Raw genomic sequence first — 19,430 nt, 5'->3', positions numbered from 1 at the left:
GGTTGAGCGCAACAGCAGTTTGGAAAGCAGCATTTTTGTGTGTGGATACCCACAGTGCGTATGTAAGGTACAAGTAATGAGACTTATTTCATAAAACTTTTGAATATTTTAAAACTTTTTTTGTTTCATTGCTAGTGAAATGGCTAATTTCTGCTGAAATGTATTTTATCGCAATTCAGATAAACTTATTTTAAACCCTATAAGAAGTTAATATCGCCAAAAATAAAAAGTGAACATGTAAAACTGTAAAATCCTACATATGGATCACTCTCCCTGAATGCATGTGTAAGCCCACTGACCTCATGCTGCCTGAAAGAAACGGAAAAGCTGATAAGTTATATGTTGGTGTGGTATTTAAGCAGTGTGTGTGTATATTTTAATTGCATCCTTATCCCTCACTGTTCATCATTTGCTTGTTTTAGTTTGTAAGCTCTTCAGGGCTGGGATATGTGTACCACCAAGATAAAAATAATAAAGCAAAAACTGGAATTACTGACCATAATGCAAATCTTTACAAAGGACTTCAGTGACTCTGCTTCAGAAGGACCTAGAGTTTAACTGGATGCTCGGCTAATAGAAAATGTGTAGAATACCAAACCAAACAGTGCTGGGGTCTAAAGAGGAGGGACTAGTCTAGAACAAGTACAGGGCAGCTCTTGGTCATTCAGACATTTGAGAGATGCCAGCATTTATACTCTCTGCAGTGAAATTCACAGGCTTGGTAGAGGACTTCTGAAGAACGCTGCTGTGTCTCAAATGCTCATCCAGAATCTTGATGCACAGAGGAAATGGTGTACTAGAAAGAATGAGAACAGTGGGAAGTAGCATGAGATTAGAACAGAAAGAGTTAATTAAAAACCACGAGCAAGCATAGTCCTGTTGCTTGGCTGAAAATACACAGTTGGAAGCTCTCTCTGCTACCAAGTAAGGTCATTTTGAAAGGAAAGTGAGTGAAAAAATCCCCAGAAATTAGCAGAGTTTTGTTCCACTGTGCATTGGCCAGTGGGGGTTTGGGATGGGAGAATTGTCTTTACCAGACTTGGGCTAACATCAAAATGCAGGAATAAGTTTGGAGAAAGAATTTATTGGAATCATAACTACATAAACTTGCCTGTTGGTGCAACTGTTGGACGGGGTGTTCTAAACTACAGGGCATGTCAGGGAACAGGATGTGACTAGTGGGGCAGGGACTGTGGACAGGTGCAAGTGGGAAGTTTTTTGAAGTTTCCTTTTAATATACGTACTGTTAACAGAGTATTTGGGGGTGGAAGGGTTGTGGGGTTTTTTATTTTGGTTTGTTTTTTTAAATCCTTTTGGTTTGGAAGGTACTAGAATGTTGACTCAGAACTGTTTCTTGGGGTCTGTCCTCTTGACAGATGGATTTTTCAAGCCAGTTTAGCCTCAAATTCATAATCTGTTAAACTGTGTCTGATTTAACCTTCAACAACTTGTTATTCCATTGAAATGATAATGAAGGTCACCCAGAATCACATACTGACAAATGTTGTTTAGGTGGCTCTGATCCATGCTGCTGTGAAGGGGAAAGCACAAGAATCCTTGTGTGATGACATCTAAAAAAAACTTCTATCAGTACAGATATGAAAGGGCCATTGTATTTAATTCTGCATTACCCACCAGATTACCAGAATCTTTACTAATAGTGGTGGGTTTACAAACCAGAAAAAAACATGTTGGGAGCAGCCCCAGCTGATCTGGCTCTTCTAATTTTTCTTTCTTTTTCTGGTGGTTTTTTTTTATTCTCTAGTATTCTGTTCATGGAGGATACAATTTGCCTAAATAAGATAGAACAAGAAACAATAGCAACTAAAACTTGAAAGTAGTTTTTCCAAAGGTACTAAAAGTTTCCCCAGTGACATGTATTCTACATTATTGACTTTCTCCAAAGTGACATGCTAGTAATACTGAGCAATACACTGGTGAACTTCAAGCAATGGCAGTGAAGTCTGGTAAGTGAAGATTTTGCTGTCATGTGAATTACACCTGTAAAATAACTTAAAATGTGTTCCTTTATGAGACAGCATTACACCGTGATAAGTATGTGCACTGACTGTTGAATCTTACGTTATATTTCCCATGAACTGAACTTAGCATGTACCCTGCTTTGTAATTATTTCCTACTTTGGAAGGAACAACTCTCTGAGCATTCTGAAAGGCCATCTGTTTCGGAACACTCCTCAAATGCAACTAACCTCTCATCCTTGTGTTTGCAAGGTCCATACAGGAACCTTCCCAAAATAAGACCTACGCTGAATGTACATAGCCCAGGGCTTGGACTACATCATGGGGAATAACTAAGGATAATAGCCTTACCTTAGTCAGGCTTCCAAGGACTGTGGGCATGAGTGTTATGTAAAGTATTTAGATTCCTTTCTGAACTGTTTATTCATTTTTTGCCATTTCACTGCTGATTTGGACTTCTGTTCAAGCTCATTTTGATTCTGGCTTCTGCAGATTCTGATTGCAGTTTACTAAACTCTTCAACTTCTGTTTTAAGTAAAACTTAAAATGGCCCAAGTTCAGTAGAACAATAACAGTCACATCCTGAAGAAGAGCTCTATGTAAACTCGAAAGCTTGTCTTTCACCAACTGAAGTAGGTCCATTAAAGATTTTACCTCACCCATCTTGTCTCTCTAGTATCCTGGGATGAACATAGCTACATCACCACTGCATAGGCTCAACCTAAACAGTATACCTACCAGTTTGCCCAAAAGTTGGATCTCTTGTGGGGTTTGAGGAAGCAATGCCACTCAGCCCTTGGCTTTCTCTGAGTCTTATTATTGATAGCTGGAATGGACGTGTAATGTTTTAATGTAGCTGGGAGGAGTAAACTAACCCCTTTGTGCCAATTACTTAAACTGTTTCAATGGCGTTGATTGGTAAGCAGAGCACTTGCGGGGCAGCTTGTGTTTCTCTGAGCTCTCCACTCCCAAATCCACTTGGTTTCCCTGCTCGCTTTCTTGAGGTGCTCTATTAGTAGGGGGTGACCCAATGTGCCTCCTGATGTTTGCCTCCAAAGCTAAGTTTCCAGGTGTTAAGAGTCCACAGACACATGGAGCCAGTTGCAGATTTCACAAGTTTCAGGTACCATATGTAGCATCAGCTGGCTCATTACACAGTGTTCCCTTTCATTGTGTCAAGTGAATGCTGAACTGAATGGAACCATTAGCAGTAATCTGCTGATACCTGGGACAGTGGGGAAAACTAATTTTTCTGCTATTTATAATGCTCCTGCTTTTAAATTGTCCAGTATCTTATTGCCTTATGAAGAATTGGGTTAAAGTAAAATAGCCTCACATACCTCAAGTGTAAGTGGATTGTACTTTGCATTGGCTCTGACTCACTTGCAATCTTTTCTTTTCCCTCCCTTTCTTTACACTTGCTGCATGCCATTCAGAGCGAGGATGAAGAGACGGATTACGATATGAATGACTCAGATTAAGTGTAAATGTCATGGTGAGCATTAGCTGCCCTAGGACTTCACCCACACGCTTTCCTCTGCCCCATCTACCACCTACCCCTCACCAGTACCATCCTCTGGCTAGTCCTAGTGGTGTATTTGTTCTATAGTCTTAGTTGCCTTTATTCCTAGTGTCAGGTGAAAATCACAGTGGTAGAAATGGTAATAGACTTCATAGTATGATCTGTTGCACAGATGGTGATGACATGACAAGACCTGTACTGGTTCTTATGTCTTTTTACGTAAGTAACACTGGCATTATCAGTCCTTTTAAAGCTATTCTGAGAGAGGGGAAATGCTTTATACAGATTCTAGTGGGAAACATTTTTAGACCGAAATGGTTCTGTGTTTTTGTTACATGGCCTATTTTTTCTCTTGTCATGCATTGTGTATAATGGCAGCTACTAAAATCTTTGGTAAATGTCTGATTTGGCAACATATTAAGAGTCTTGTCCATCTGAAGTATGTTAGCCAAGGATGGTCCTATTAAAGCACAATATAGGGAGACTGCAGGTCTGCATTCTTTTCTCCACTCTGCCTCAGTATAAATATACACAAGTCACTTAACTTCTGTGCTCCAGTTTCCACAGGTCTAAATTGGAAAAAACCTCACTGGGGAGAGGCCAAGTCCTAATTTACTGAGTGTAAAGTGCTTTGAGATACCTAAATGGACAGTGCTGTTGAAATTCAAATTATGATGATGATTTACCAAGGAGTGACTTCACAATGCTTGAAGCAGTGCATGGAGAATAATTAATGTTTTTGTTGATAATCATTTCTATTTTAAGTCTGCTGTTGCTTATATCTGTTACTGGCTGCTCATCAGGACTCCAATACTGAAAAGCTCAGGTGAAGTCACTGGAATCTGATGGTATTCAGTATCTTATAGGATCATACTCCAAATCCTTTCTTTCTTGTACCTTTGGAAAGGCAGCCTTTTTACAAATTACTTCAGTGCTGGTTGCATATGGGTTGGAAAAGATAAATTTATCATTCGGTAATAAAATGTTTGAAAAGTATGCATGGGGAAGGTTGCCTACTTGTGCAAAATCTAAGCTTTCTTTTTTTTTTTTAAATTAACTGATTTGTCCTTATGATCAGTAAGAAACTTCCATATATCACATGAGTATAAACTCAGGGACTCTACAAGCAGGCAGCTCAGAGTTTCCCTGCGTGGTACAGTGAATAGTGACCAGCATCTGTCAGTTCTTACTCCTGTTCAGAATCCTGTGGAGAGCAATGAAAATAAGAACCAAATATATTTTACTTCCCTGCCATGGTTAGGGATAGGAGGCATTCAAATCTATTGGCAGCTACTAGCCAGAGGCTAGTATGAAAATGAAGCCAATGAGCAGAGTCCAGGGATAGCACCCTTATCCGAACACCTTCCTCTAGCCAAACAGATTGGCATGGGAGAAGCAGTTGCTTTCTCACCAGGTTGTTGCTATGGTCAGTTCCCCCTCTACCCCTTATCTCATCTCATATAGGTCTGTGAAATTAATTCTCTGGGTAATGGCCATCTTGAAAAATGTCTATAGCTTTTTGTGAGGGGGTGGTAGGGCAAATGAATGACATAGGGAAAGAGTGGGAGGTTGATGGAATAAGCTAGGAAAGAGAAGTACAGTGTGTGCACATAAATTATGAGAGACACACATATTTGTGGGGTATATGGAAGAAAAGAAACCAAAATGTACAGGGCAGGAGGTAGAGCTCACAGTGAAGAGAAAGAGAGGTTAGGAGATGGAGAATAAGGGAAGGTGTAGAGGAAACACTTTGAAGATAGCTTGAGAAACATGACCATGATCTGTTACAGGAAAGAGAGAGTGAAGTGAAGCCATGTAGGAAAATGCCTAACCAAAAGCAAGAAAAGGGTGAGGGGGTATGCGTGTGCTGTTGATTTGTGATCTGCTTTAGACAGAATTAAATGTTGTGCTAAAGTTACAAGTGACATGCAACTCACTCCTATTATTTCCCTGTGGCATATCATAATAGCTTAGTTTCCTGTGGGATGTAATACATACATCTGGGTTTGGGTTTAGTGTGTAAGAGCTCAGTGCTGTCGGTGGTCTGACTAGATCATCCGGTGCTCCCTTCTTATCTGAATCTAGGGCTATGTCTACACTACAGGATAATCCCGAATTACATTAAACCGGTTTTATAAAACAGATATTATAAATTCATTTCCGCGGCACACTAGGCCATAATCGGGGCTGGTGTGCGTCCATGGGCGAGCTGTGTCAGTTCTGGGCGTTGCTTGTGGGTAGCTATCCATAGCTATCCATTTCCGCAATCTCCCTGCCCTTGGATTCTGGGTGATCATTGTCACGGGTGGTTCTGGGTAATGTCGTCGTCATTCCTTCCTCCGGGAAACACAGCAGGCAATCCTTTCACACCCTTTTTCCTGGCTTGCCCGGCAGACGCCATGCACGGCACCGGAGCCCGTTCAGCTTTATTTCAGTCACCATGTGTATGGATGCCGGAACAGGGCATACTCCAGCGCTACAGCAGCTTCATTGCTTTTGCATGATAGCAAGATGTTTACAGTCGTTCTGTAGTCTACTGCTGGAGTAAACTGGCATGAGATGACGGTTATCTCCCCCCTTTGTACTGTCTACTGCTCTCATGGTGCAAAGCAACTGGAATGACTCCCCAAGTCATCCTCCTTTATGGTTTCTAAATAGTCAGTCCTGCCTAGAATATGGGGCAAGTGTACTACAGGACCGTGTATCACAGAGCACGCTGCTCCGTGTCAGTTATTCAAGGGGTGCCCTGCCCACCCACCGTTCTTCCCTCTCCCCAGCCTTCCTGGGCTACCGTGGCGTGTCCGCCCATTTGTGTCATGAGTAATAAAGATGCAGGGTTTTTGTGACCTAATGAGGGCAGCCTCCCGGTGCTCTGTAAGTCCAGGCAGGACATTAGCGGTGTGGGGGAGGGAGCCAGAATCTTTTCTTGTACACATGAAAGGGAGGGGCTGATTGAAGCTCAGCCCCGTTGTATGAAGACGGTTACCAGCGTTCTGACATTCTACTGGAGTGACCAGGATCATTCCTGTTCTGTTTTTAGCCAGGCGCCTCCCCGGGCTGGCCCTATCTCAGGCAACTGTTAGATATTTGACATTATCAGCCTTGGCGCTCGGGTTCTAGGCTGTTGCCAGTCCACTGCCCGTCTGCACCGGAGAGGGGAGGGAGCTACTGCGCTTCACTGCTGCAGCATAGCGTCTACCCGCATCATTCAGTAGACATAGGGGACACTGAAAGAGTCAGAATGATTCTTCCCTTTCTTTCTGGGGGGGGGAGTAACTGAGGCGCTATTCCCTGAACCACGCCGGACCATGTGTTTGAACCTCAGGCCTGGGAACTCAGCCAAGATGCAATAGTTTCGAGAATGCTGTGGACTGTGGGATGTGGAGTCCTCAGTACCCCTCCCTCCATTAGCGTCCATTTGAGTCTCTGGTGCCTTACACTTGTCCGCAGCACTGTGTGGCCTGGAATTTTTGTTCACGCTTGGCATTCGTCTTCCGTAAGGGCTCTGATAGAACAGATTGTGTCTCCCCATACGCGATCGATCCACTTCTCCCGTACGGTCCATGCTGGAGCCTTTTTTGGATTGGGACTGCTCACCACCCATGCTGATCAGAGTCCTGCTGGGCAACAGGAAATATAATTCAAAAGTTCGGGCTTTTCCTGTTTACCTGCACTGCGTCCGAGTTCCGATTGCTGTCCGGCGGTCATGGTGCACTGTGGGATACTCCCGGAGGCCATATGTCGATTTCTGTCCCCTAACCGTATTCCGAATATACTATCGATTTTAGCGTTCTCTCCTTTTGTCGGGTACAGAAATCGATTTAAAGAGCCCTTTAAATCGATTTAAAGAGCACTGTAGTGTGGACGGGTACAGCGTTAAATCGATTTAACGGCGTAGTGTGGACCAGGCCTAGGACTCTACAGGTGCAAGCTAAACTGAGATGAGCCATGTTGAATCTCATAGGAGTATCTGCATATGCAGGTTTAACTAAATGTGTGATGTTAAACTCAATTAGTTAATCAGTTCAGCACCACATCTTTAGGTGGATTGACTGTGTGTCATCTAACCTGCTGGGGTTCATCGAATAACTTATTCAACTGATCATTTTCTTTGTGGTATTCAGTCATAGTGGTCACATTCTGCTTGGTGATTATCATATGGTGGAATGTATTGAATAACATAGCCAATGTCTTTTTCCTGCCAGTTGACCAGTCCTAGTAGTAAGATGCATGCTTTTAAAGTTTGATAGTTAACTTGATTGTATTCTGTTCAGAGTAAGGAGTGCCCTCTTCTATGTTTTGGAAAACACCATACACGGGTGCTGTTGCAATATATATAATAAATGTTGATTGATAATATTGAAATTATAGTACTTAATTGTTCCTGTAAGTTGCAGCAGGCATACTAGCACATGTATTTTTCACCATGGCAAATCCCTTTACTAGCAGTTGTCAAGTAAGTTTTCAAGGCCTGACTTTTACTCACTGAATACACTTGTGTTTGCTATGCAGTTTCTTATAGAAAGCTTTTAATTAACTAAAAGCACTGGTGGTAAATTTTCTTAACGCTTGAAATATGTAGCATTTGTTTTCAATACATACTTTGAAACTTTTCATAATTTATCTAGAAAACCTTTCATGGGAACTTCATAGTAATACTAGCTGTGATCTCATCTGCTGTCAAACCTAAGCAGGAACAGTATACAGCGTGAATAGGAACCCTCCAACCACAAAGTAAAATCCAGGTCCTGCAGGAAGTACTGTTGGTGAGTCAATAGATGGCACTTTTCCCTCCACGGGTATGTCAGTGTAAGCTGGTGTGGGCTTGGGCTAAGAGGCTGTTTAATTGCAATGTAGACATTCAGGCTCCTCGCAGAGTCCTAGAGCCCGGGCTACAGCTCAAATGGCTACATCACAATTAAACAGCCCCTTAGCCTGAGTCAGCTGGCACAAGCCAGATACGGGCTTTTAATTGCAGCGTAGACAGATCCTAAATCATTCCTTAACCAAGATCTCCACTGTAGTGCTAGAGAGCACTCTGCCTCTGAAGTTACCTTTTTTAGGAGAAATCATACAACTGAGGGGTCTCAGTAATTGTAGTCCTTAAAGATCCCAAAGTATTATATACATCAGGAAAGACTATATCCTAATTGGCTGTAATTGATGTGAAAGGCTTATCCATTGTTAGCTGGTTTTGAAACTAGAAAAGTTAATTACTTGCAATATGAAATTCATCTGTAAATTTAAATGTCAAGTTTTTTGGTATATTCATTAGTACGGCACTTCTGTGCCCTATTAAGCAGCTGCCATGTTCTACCCTGCAAGTATGGAGGGACAGGTGTTTGTATATGTATTATAAAGGCCTGTGAAATTCTTTAGGAGGGAAGGTTCTACTGAATATCAGTGTAAAATGTTCATGGTTTAAACATTCTATTCCACTGCAAGTACCAGAGAAGGAACTTCTGCATCACACCAGTGGCTGCCTCTGCCGGGGAATGTGCCTGGTCTGTCATATACCTTCTCCTCGTGATTGGATCAGAAAGTCTTTTCAGCCCCATGAAGGCAGCCACTGGCCAAAAGAGCGAAGTGTCAGGTGGTGCTAATTTCACTGACCAGCAAACAGTGCTCTGTACTTGTCACTGGAACATTTAAAACTTTGCTTAGTTTATTGTCTGACTACTATCAAGACTTCCTCCTTAGTTTATTTGTAGGCTTCCCTGTGGTGCTAATCACCATCATAACTGAGCTCATCATTACTAATCACCTATTACATGAAAAAACTGAGGCTAGTAACCTGAGACGCTAATCTAAGGTGCTTGGAGACCATCATACAAGAATTTAGAGCCCATACTATGGGGTTGAGGTGAAGAGGGTGGCAACAGGAAAGCCAAAACCACCAGAGGGAGCAGAGGAAAAGTGGTGAGCAGATGCCAAGAAAAGACCCTGGATACTCCAGAGGCAAATACTTTAAAATATTTTCTGAAGAGAACTGAGTTTAAGTACCAATTTTCAGAATGTGATTTCTGCAGTGAATATTGTAGCAAATGGGCTTTTCTTGGCAAAATGAGTACGTCCCCTCCCCCCACACCAGGGGAGGCTCTTCTAACTCTTCACTGCAAGAGAGTAGAATCCTTCAAACAGGATTTCTGTCTTTTGAGATGTGTGCTACAAAATGGTAGGGAGTTGTTATGCATTTAGGGTTCATGTGCACAAGCTTGGGCCACTTTATCTGGGTTATAGGCTGGTTATATAATGGTGTCCTAAGGGCAGAGGAGGTCCCCAATTCAGTGTAATCTCCTCTGACAAACATAAGGTCATTCAATTGCAATGGGATGGGGCACATGAATCCTGTGAAAGTGTGATTCTGAACATCTCTATCCACTGAATTGAACTCACTTCCTTATAAAATTTAACCAATATGCTTCAAAAAACACTGTTATCTCCTAGTTGTCTGTTTTTTGTTTCACAAAACATAACAGTATTGGGCAGGATAATATGTGGAAAAGTGAACTCCACAGTGTTTCCCATTCCACCAAAAGAAAGGTTTACATATGGACTGTGACTCTTCACAGATGCAAGAGAAATTATGCAAGCCAATATGTTGCATGAAAATCTATTAAATACTATTGATCAAACATGAAGATATAGCTAAAACATTAACTTAACACATCATACTAATAGCTTTCACGTATTAGTAGCATACGAATAGTCCCATGGGCAGGGCCACCCAGAGGGGAGGGCAAGTGGGGCAATTTGCCCCGGGCCCCGCAGGGGCCCCCACGAGAATATAGTATTCTATAATATTGCAACTTTTTTTATGGAAGGGGCCCCCAAAATTGCTTTGCCCCAGGCTCCCTGAATCCTCTGGGCAGCCTTGCCCATGGAGTCAAGAATCTGTTTTTACCACATAACTAACACTGAGGAGGACTGCTTTAAGAGGTCAGGGCAGATACTGTAGGGTTAATGCATCAGCCTACTCTGTATAGGAGTTGATCTAGCCCCTCCAAGCTTTTATACTCCTGACCTTCAAACACTGCTCGTTTTTTCACACTATAATCGTGTCCCTGCCAAGGTTTCCTTGGCACATCTTGTGCTACTTATGCACATTTCGTTGCTACTCTAAGTGACACAGGTCATACATAAAACACGGGATGTTACACGCACAGGAGATGTTACTAAAACAAGTACAATTTAAAAAATCCCAAGTTTGAAAAAGGCAATTCTCCATTTTCCCTGGTAATGCACAAACTAGGCAGCCTTGCTGCTAGGATTAGAGAAACTGGCCTAGCCCGTACACCTACTATCCCTGCAGCTCCCTCTTAACCTTCTTGGGACTCTTAGGAGCTCTGTGTTTGGTCTGTGTGCTGTGAACTTTATCGATGACCAATTGCACTCATTTGTCTGATTGATCTCTACTCTTACTGCTCCCTTACAATATTAAATAGTCTCTTTCCTCTTATTAGTGTGACTCAAATACACTAATGGTGAGCTATTGTACAGGTGTGTTAATGAAATGTAGTAAGTGATGTATAGCTTGTTCTCTGTTTTTCTATATTAAGGCATCAGCTTCAGGAAAGTTCCTAAGCCAGCCCTTCGGGCTTTATCACCTGATTGAAATACAGTGATTTCATTTACTCTCTGCTCCCCTGGCTTTAGGTCTGATATTGGGAAATTTTCATGTGTGTAATTTTTAACTGTCTCTTTCAGATTTTGCAAGAGCGAGGTTCCAGGATGTGAAGACCATATTGAACACTGAAGAATATTTCTTTTATTCCAAGATGCAGTGAATTATCACATTGAAGAGGCTTGGCTGTAAGAGGAAGAAATCTGCTTTAGATAATTTTCTATTGATCTGGATTGAACCATTTATGCCTGTAAGCTGGTATAGACTGAATTTGCTGGCTGAAAACATCGCAAGATTATTGAATGGGAAGAGATGATGTGAGAGATGTGTTAATCTTGGTTCTAGTGCATGGTTGTACTCCCTCATAGGCTGAATTATATTGGTCACATAGAAAGAAACAATCATGCACTCATTTTCCTCTGAGACATGTAGCACTTACATCTGGTGCTGGGTGTTCCAATGTTGATCAGTTTGAAGTGATTTGGGTATTAATAATTGCAAACAGTTAAAGGACACTGTATTTGGTGCTACATATATATTACAGCCCATAAATGCAAATATTTGGGCCTACATAGTTGGTTTTGGAATCAATGACAACCCTGGTTTACTATCTTATACTGCACATTCCTTATGGCTCAGTGACACATTTTCTATTAGGTAAGAATGGAGTAGAAGATCAAGTGAGACTACCTTGTAAAAAGTTACACCCCAGACAAAAGATTCCCATAAAGAATAGGTGTAAAATACTGACTGGGTTGATGGCTTATTTTAATAGTCAAAGGGAATACTAAACTTGGAAAAAATGTCTTTTGTCTGAGTCATCTCTGATGTTTCTGCTGTCAAAATAACTTCCTCCTGCAAAAGTTAAGCTCCAGGCTTAGCCAAATGTTTGAAAGGAAAATCAAAATTTCTTAAATTGTCACAACTGAACATCTTGTCTCTTTTGAAATGTTTGTTGCTAACCAAACGTTGTACATTTTAGAAATGCCTACAAGTGTCAAGCTCCTCTTGGATTTTGTTGGATATTTTAAGAGCTGGAGTTTGTGTAGCTACATGGCTGGATAGTGTTAGATTCTGATCTCGGTGAATGGGTTTAAAGTTACCCTAAGAGCAAACACAGCTCACCCAATTAAAAATCTGAATTAATTGCTTTGAATTTTCAGGATGTTTACAGTCCATCTCTCTACATTGTTTCAACTATGCAGTTCTTTATGATGTTTCTAAGAATGCTGCCTGAAAACATTTTCACACAGCTGCATTAGGACAGGCCTGTGGTAAATGTTAACACACAAGACTGGAGCTTTTTAGTTCATTGCGTTTTAAACAAAATCAGTAGCATGACTCTTTGAAACAGATTTAACTAAATTGATTGTAGAAAAGTAAAACTCTCGATTCTTGAAGCTTCATTGGCTTGCGTAGCTCTAGGTGGAGCAGTGGATGGGAGTTTAAACTGGATTGTCCAAGACGATCTGGAATTCTAAAAGCATTTTAAACTGTTTCATTAAATAACTTCAGAATTTTTACATATACCATATCCTCTACCAGTAAAATGTGTAATCCTCCACATGAAAACCAGTTTCTCAAGCGTCTTGGGTCTACCTATATTTTTTAAGACTTATTGTACATTGATAAGTTTGGCATAAGCAATTTGTAAAACCATTTCTAGAAAGCAGGTTATGCAGTGGGCTAAATGTTTTGTCATGCATCTAATGCTTGAAAGAGTTTGTAAAACATTTTGCCACTTGGATGCGGTCTGCACAGGAAGCTGCTGGCCCCTGCACAATACCACATTAATATGTTTTGTCTTTTTTTAAGACGTTAGGACCTAATTGAATTTACTAAAATGTAATTATTCTGTAGGGGGAAATGTTTATACTTTTATACTTTTTTTTGTAGGCATCCATGTTTTATCAGCCTCAAGTTAATGCCTAAATTTCCCCTAAATAGTAACAGATAATCTTGTGTATCTAATCATAACGATTGTTTTTCTTAAAATGCATACTAAAGCATTTCCTTTGCTGGAAAAGTCACTGTGTTTAAGCAGCTGGACACGACCCATGTTCTTCAGGTTCCATGGCTCATGGAATTGTGGCCTTTAAAGCTTCCTATTTTCCTGCTGGGCCCTACAGAGTAAATTCAGCATTGGATTAAATGGCTTTTAATGCCTTATAATAATTAAAAATATATATTGATATCATTCCAAAATCTGCATTTTTGTGTGTTGTCTTCTGTTAAACAAAAGAAGGCAGAAGATTTGATTTTCATAAACTACCTGAGATCCTTAAGGATTGCAGAAGCAAAACATGAGTAAGAAACTGAGAAAATTGAAACAACTTGGAGGATATATATGAAAAGGGACCACTTTTAGAGAGTGGCATTTTCACTGGAATACTTTATGGTATAATAAATTTCCTTTTTTTTTTTTTGGTGTGATTATCTGCACCCTAGTTTACATTGTCCCTTGTAGTAGCAAAAATTATTTTGGGGAAGAGTTTGAATCATTAACATTTTGCACTTTCTCTGATACCTCACAGAGCTATTGTGTCTCACTTCAGAAAAAAAAAAAAAAAAATATTAGGCAAATATCTGGTAAACAATTTTCCAAGCTGCTGTAGCAGACCTGTCAACTAATCTTCTGTTCTTGCTCTTACCCTTATTAATTTCATATTTCTTGAACATCTGAGACATTCACTTAGGTGCATGTACAGTAGAACCTCAGAGTTAAGAAAACATTGGGAATGGAGGTTGTTCATAACTAAAATGTACATAACTCTGAACAAAACATAATGTTTCTTTCAAAAGTTTACAACTGAACATTGACTTAATACAGCTTTGAAACTTTATTATGCAGATGGAAAATGCTACTTTTATCCAGCTTAATTTAAATGAAACAAGCATAAGGACAGTATCTTTACCTATCAAATCTTTTTTCAAACCTTCCCTTTATAATAGTTTACATTTAACACAGTAATGTACTGTCTTGTTTTGCTTTGTTTTTTGTCTCTGCTGATGCCTGATTGAGGCAAATGAGGAGTGTGGGTGACTGGTCAGTTTGTAACTCTGAGGTTCTACTGTACTATCAGATTCTTTTCCTAAAGCCCCAGGAGTTTCCCTTTACTAAAATCTGGTTTCTTTTTGTATTGAAATCTGGTAACTTAGAATAAGGTTAGCTACACTAGCAAGAGGTAGACAGGACGGTCAGGTCAGACTCTTTGTAAACTACTTTATCAATAGATGAAACAGTATTACAGCCCTAGATTTTAAATCATGAGCATGGGTAGGTTATAGCAGAAGAGAATGAGGGTACCCTAGATCAAGGCAGACAAACAATTAAAGTGGCTTTTCATACAAGGGGCAATTTATCTTTCTTGAGTCAGTTATTACTGTTTTATGGAAGGCCCAATTTCCTGACCTAACAGTGTACAAACATTCTTCATCTAAGTGTATCGATCATTTGGAGCTACATACACGGATCCAAGGGATGACTTAAGTAGAGACTTAGACTGATTTTCATTGGGATTCTTTAAACTGTTTTAAATGAGACCCAGAAGTTTTACAAATCTTTTAAAAACACAGTAAGTTTAAATTTGTAAAATTTAAGTATTACCACAGAAACCACTGTAGACTTAAATCAGGAAAAAAGTGAAACTATTGGTATTGGATTTTGTAATGACCAATTTCTGGCTTCAGGGGAAATAACTGTAAATCAAGCACTTTTGTCTGTTTTTCAAACAATACTTCAATCCAAGTTTAATTGTAGTCCCATGAACAATTTTAACCAATTGAAATTGATTGTACTTAAAGCCTAAATTGCTGCTCCTCTGTTAAACCTGGGAGCCATTATGAAATTTTTCTCAATCCTTGGTGAGTCTGTATCAAATATAGTCCACTTACAAATAAGAAGACGACCTTTGTCTGCTCCTCCTGCAAATTCACCCTGAGCTCGGAGAGCCAGCGGGTGGGTCTCTTTCCATCTTTCATTTCAGCACCAATTAAAGGTTCTGGTGGATGACTTAAGCTGCAGTTGCATCTGTGCCACTCCATTGTTTTCAAATTCTTCCCTGAATGAAACTTACACTGTACCTTTCCAAGCAATGGGTTTGCACAGGTGTAACATTTAAAATTACTAAACAAGCCCCTTGATGAATGTCAGATATAATCCAGCCCCTTCTATAGCTGTGTTGGTTTTGCATGGCGCAAAGTTAAAAAAAAAAAAAAAAAAAAAGTAGAGATTTATTTTGACACTAAAGTTGACAGATCTAACTCTGATCACACCTAAAGAGCAGGTCTGCTGAGTAATATGGCGGTGTTTTCACATAGCCTGTTTTGAGACAGAGCTGCACTTCAAGCTGCAGAGCTTCTTGTTTCGGGGGTGGGGGAGGAAACAGGTGCTGTTTGTGCAGGGAAGCACTGTAGGAATCTACTCCAGCTAATGAATGCTCTCAGGTTCATTGGGAACCTCTGCTATATTCTAGCCTGCAATGAGTTTGAGGTGCAAGGACAGTAACAGCATGTTCTGTCTGAAGCTAATAGTCCAAAACCTGGGTGGTACACTTTAATCCAGTCAGTCTGGTGTTTGGGGGAACAGCTTCCTGAGGAGTGTGGGGGAATGTTAGGAAGGGTCTTCATGCAGCAACGCTTTAATGTGGCTGTGTATTTGCAGCACCAGCGCTGGGAAAGAGCTCTAAAAAAGTCACTCCCATGAGGGAAGTAACTCCCAGCGCTGGTGCGCTGTCTATACTGCCACTTTACAGCGCTAAAAGTTGTAGCACTCAGGGAGGGTTTTTTTCACACCCATGAGCGAGAAAGTTGCAGCGCTGTAAAGTGGCAGTGTAGACAGAGCCTAAGGAATGGGCCTTTTCCTCCAAGTAGAAACCTAACAAAAGAGCCAGTAGTTTGGGTGGCATTCAGGGAGGGTGGGGTGGAGAATCTCTTTGAATTTCATTTGCACCTATTTGATTTACTCCCTCCATATCATAAACCTTCCCCTTCCCAGGAGATGTAATTTGAAAGAACTGCATCCACTGCTGTTCTTCAGTCAGCCCTTGCATCTGGGGTCTTAGGAAAGAGGGTTTCTTTTCTTCAGCAGCATCCCTGTTGGCTCAGAAGCCTGGGACTAGAACTGCTGATGGCCAGCAGCTCAAAACATCCCATTGCTAACAGAAAGCAATTTTGAAATACGTAAGTCCTGAAGTTGCTCCCTGTTTGTTTTTGTACATTTTATATTGCATCTGTTTCCTGCTTTAGGGACCATCCCAGGATCCCAGTTAGGCAACTCAGGAACAGAGAGAATCCCATCAGTATTCACTTAAATGTTCAGGAGACTTTCCAAACTCCCTTGGAAGGTTAATTGGTAGTATCATAAAAAAAAAACGAGGAGTCCTTGTGGCACGTTAGAGACTGCAAAAGGCAACTGTCTTTAAAGGCTTATTGCCAAATAGATGCTTTAAAGGGCTATATCTTCCACACTTTATTGTTCAGTTTGCCTAAGGTAACTATCACAGACAGAAGGAATTCTCAGCGCTTTGAATTCAGACATGCGAAGGGCTAATACACCTCCCAGGGCTCATTTGAAGTTCCAGTTAAACGTGAATAACTATTTTTAAAGACCAACTATTGCGTTTTTCTAACGTCTTGTAAACTCTGAACATTCATTTTAGAAACATTATGAGCCAATCACAAATAGCAGCTCTTTAATTTTTGTTACACTCCAGCCTCCATCTTGGTAGGACTGCAAGTGCAGAAGACAGCACAATCAGCTATCACTCTCTTGTGTAAATACTGAAACTTAACAGCTTCTGTTAATAAAACTGGGAATAAGGAGACTTTGGGAAGGAAATAGTCATTGGTTATTCCATTGCAGTTTAGCTTACCTTTACTTTAGCCAAGTCTAACAAGGAATACAGTCTTGTAAAACTCAGTAACGCTGTTGCAAATGTAGCTGTCAACGAATATTCGAAGGGCTCTTATTAGGATATTAGTGATAGTTACATTGACTGCCATGGAGAGAGAGAAATCTACATTATAGCGTAGAAAGCTACCTTATTACTTCTGGGTGATTTCACGCTTTTACTGTAACACTTGTGTAGACAGAGCTCTCCCTCAGAAGTTAAAGGACTGAAGGCTGAGCTTAAATTTTGACCCACCTTAACAATGGTCCCATCTCCAAGGCTTGCCTTTCTGGAATCTAGTGGCTAATGTATTTGTGTGCCTGGCTCATGCTCCATTTGCAGATCTTTTCCCCCCTAAAGCTTATGCACACTTATCCTAAAGTACACTTGGCCCACGTGTGTTTGCCAGGAAAGAGCAAGTGCCTATGCACTATAGGCCAAATAGTGCCAATCTGACTACTAGGAACTGAATCAAGACCACAGAACCATTTTCTTTATATCACTGAACAGATATCAGAGGGCAACTACTTTCAGCCACTGCTGACTTGAGCCTGATTTGAACCTGGGTTTGAACATCTTCATTTCCAATGGGCTATCCAGGTCTCCTTTACCCAATTCACCAGTTTTATTGGTGGTCTGACAGTAAGTTGTGCATCAGCTGTTTGTGTTAGGGCCCAGGAGGACATACTTGTAATGTTTTATTTCCTGGATAGTGGATTAGCAATAACAGTTTCCTTTTGTGCCAGTTCATTATCTCTGAAGTGTTCTTATTGCAGCAAAGTTTGAATTCTGACATGGCTTTTATGCTTTTGCATGAGCCAAGATGATTAGCATAGAAATTGACATAGAGCTGAATCCAGAAAGTTCCCTGGATAAACCTCTAGTAGGGCTTCCCAACTTGTTTTAAGGTAGATGCCGTTACACATCATTTTTAGAACAAATATACAACTAAAATGTGTATGGGTATTTTTAACCTTTTCGTAACACTACTGTAAAATGCATGAAATAAACCTGTTTTTCCCTTTTAAGATATTGTCTGATATTTGAAATCTTTTTCCCAAACTCCTGTGACTGCTGGTATATCATAGCTGGTAACCCCAGAGTTTAATACTACTTACACAGTTTTCTATGGTTGCTACATTGCCATGAAAATTTTTGGTCACTAAAGGCTACCAATACCCGTTTAGTAGCCATTGGGGATATAAGAAACTTGTTTTATTCACTGTCAGGTTAAAAAACTTTTGCTGTTAACTACTATAGTGGATATAATCTTCTCCTGTAATGCATGTACTGTTGGAAAACATATACCAAGACATGGGGTGGAAGGGAGGGTGAACACAGTCCAAGATCCAAAAGGACGGAGCTGTTGCACCAAGCGTTTCACTGCCTAACTTTTAGATGCTTAGAAAATCCCAGGAACAACGCTGCAATCCACAAAGCTTAGTTAGGTGCCCTACGCTCCTATACAATGAATGGGGAGAGATAAGCACCTTACACTGTAATCCTCGAAGCCAGCCTATTTTAGGAACCACCTGAAATAGCCAATGGGAGAGACTGACAAGAGGGGTGTGTGCAGAACTCTCTCCCTGCAGATAAGTGCCTAAATACAGGTTGCAGGGAGGGGCCTAGCTCTGTTTTGCAATCCTCAAATGGAAACCAGACCTCTGATGTCAGGCAGCTTAAGCACCTAAGTTTCTTGTGGGAATTATTAGATTCCTTCCTTGCTTGGAGGAGGAAGTGCTGCTGCTGCTGTTGCTGCAACCCTTCTAACCTTTATCCCTTGTCTACACTACGAGTTTAGGTTGAATTTAGCAGGGTTACATCAATTTAACCCTGCACCTGTCCACACAATGAAGCCATTTTCTGGACGTAAAGGGCTCTTAAAATCTATTTCTGTACTCCTCCCCTGACAAAGGGATTAGCACTGGAAATCAACATCACTGGGTCGAATTGGGGGTAGTGTGGACACAATTCAATGGTATTGGTCTCCAGGAGCTATCCCAGAGTGCTCCATTGTGACTGCTCTGGACAGCACTTTGAACTCAGATGCACTAGCCAGGTACACAGGAAAAGCCCTGGGAACTTCTGAATTTCATTTCCTGTTTGGCCAGCGGGCCAACTCAGCAGCACAGGTGACCATGCAGTTCCCCTAGAATGTTTCTACGCTCCCCCTATCATCTCCGTCCCTGAGGTTATAGCAGATTAGAAGGCGAGAAAAACGCACTCATGATGATGTTTTTCTAAGCTCATGCAGTCCTCCCACACTGATAGGGCACAGTGTAATGCATGGAGACATTCAGTGGCAGAGGCCAGGAAAGAATTGCTGTGTTTGCTTAATGGCAAAAGTATCGTGGCTCGCTAGTGATCCTGCCCAAGCCAGAACACTGTGTCACATGCACTCCGTGCTGTGTCA

The 19,430-nt window shown here is 40.9% G+C and overlaps 1 protein-coding gene across 2 annotated transcripts in view; it reads left to right on the top strand.

The window, feature by feature from the left end:
* LOC116830167 (3-phosphoinositide-dependent protein kinase 1) overlaps positions 1-18,045 on the top strand; it is a 156,568-nt gene extending 138,523 nt beyond the window's left edge. For both annotated transcript variants that reach the window (XM_075061299.1, XM_032789472.2), the window contains one exon: positions 11,210-18,045. In XM_075061299.1, coding sequence (XP_074917400.1) covers positions 11,210-11,239 — 30 coding nt within the window. In that variant the 3' untranslated portion in view covers positions 11,240-18,045. The remainder of the gene's footprint in view (positions 1-11,209) is intronic.
* Positions 18,046-19,430: the final 1,385 nt, after the last annotated feature.

Source organism: Chelonoidis abingdonii, unplaced genomic scaffold (assembly GCF_003597395.2).
Source record: "Chelonoidis abingdonii isolate Lonesome George unplaced genomic scaffold, CheloAbing_2.0 scaffold0003, whole genome shotgun sequence".
Classification (NCBI taxonomy): Eukaryota; Metazoa; Chordata; order Testudines; family Testudinidae; genus Chelonoidis; species Chelonoidis abingdonii.
The sequence above is the reverse complement of the archived record's forward strand: the minus strand, read 5'-3'. Positions and strand labels throughout refer to the sequence as shown.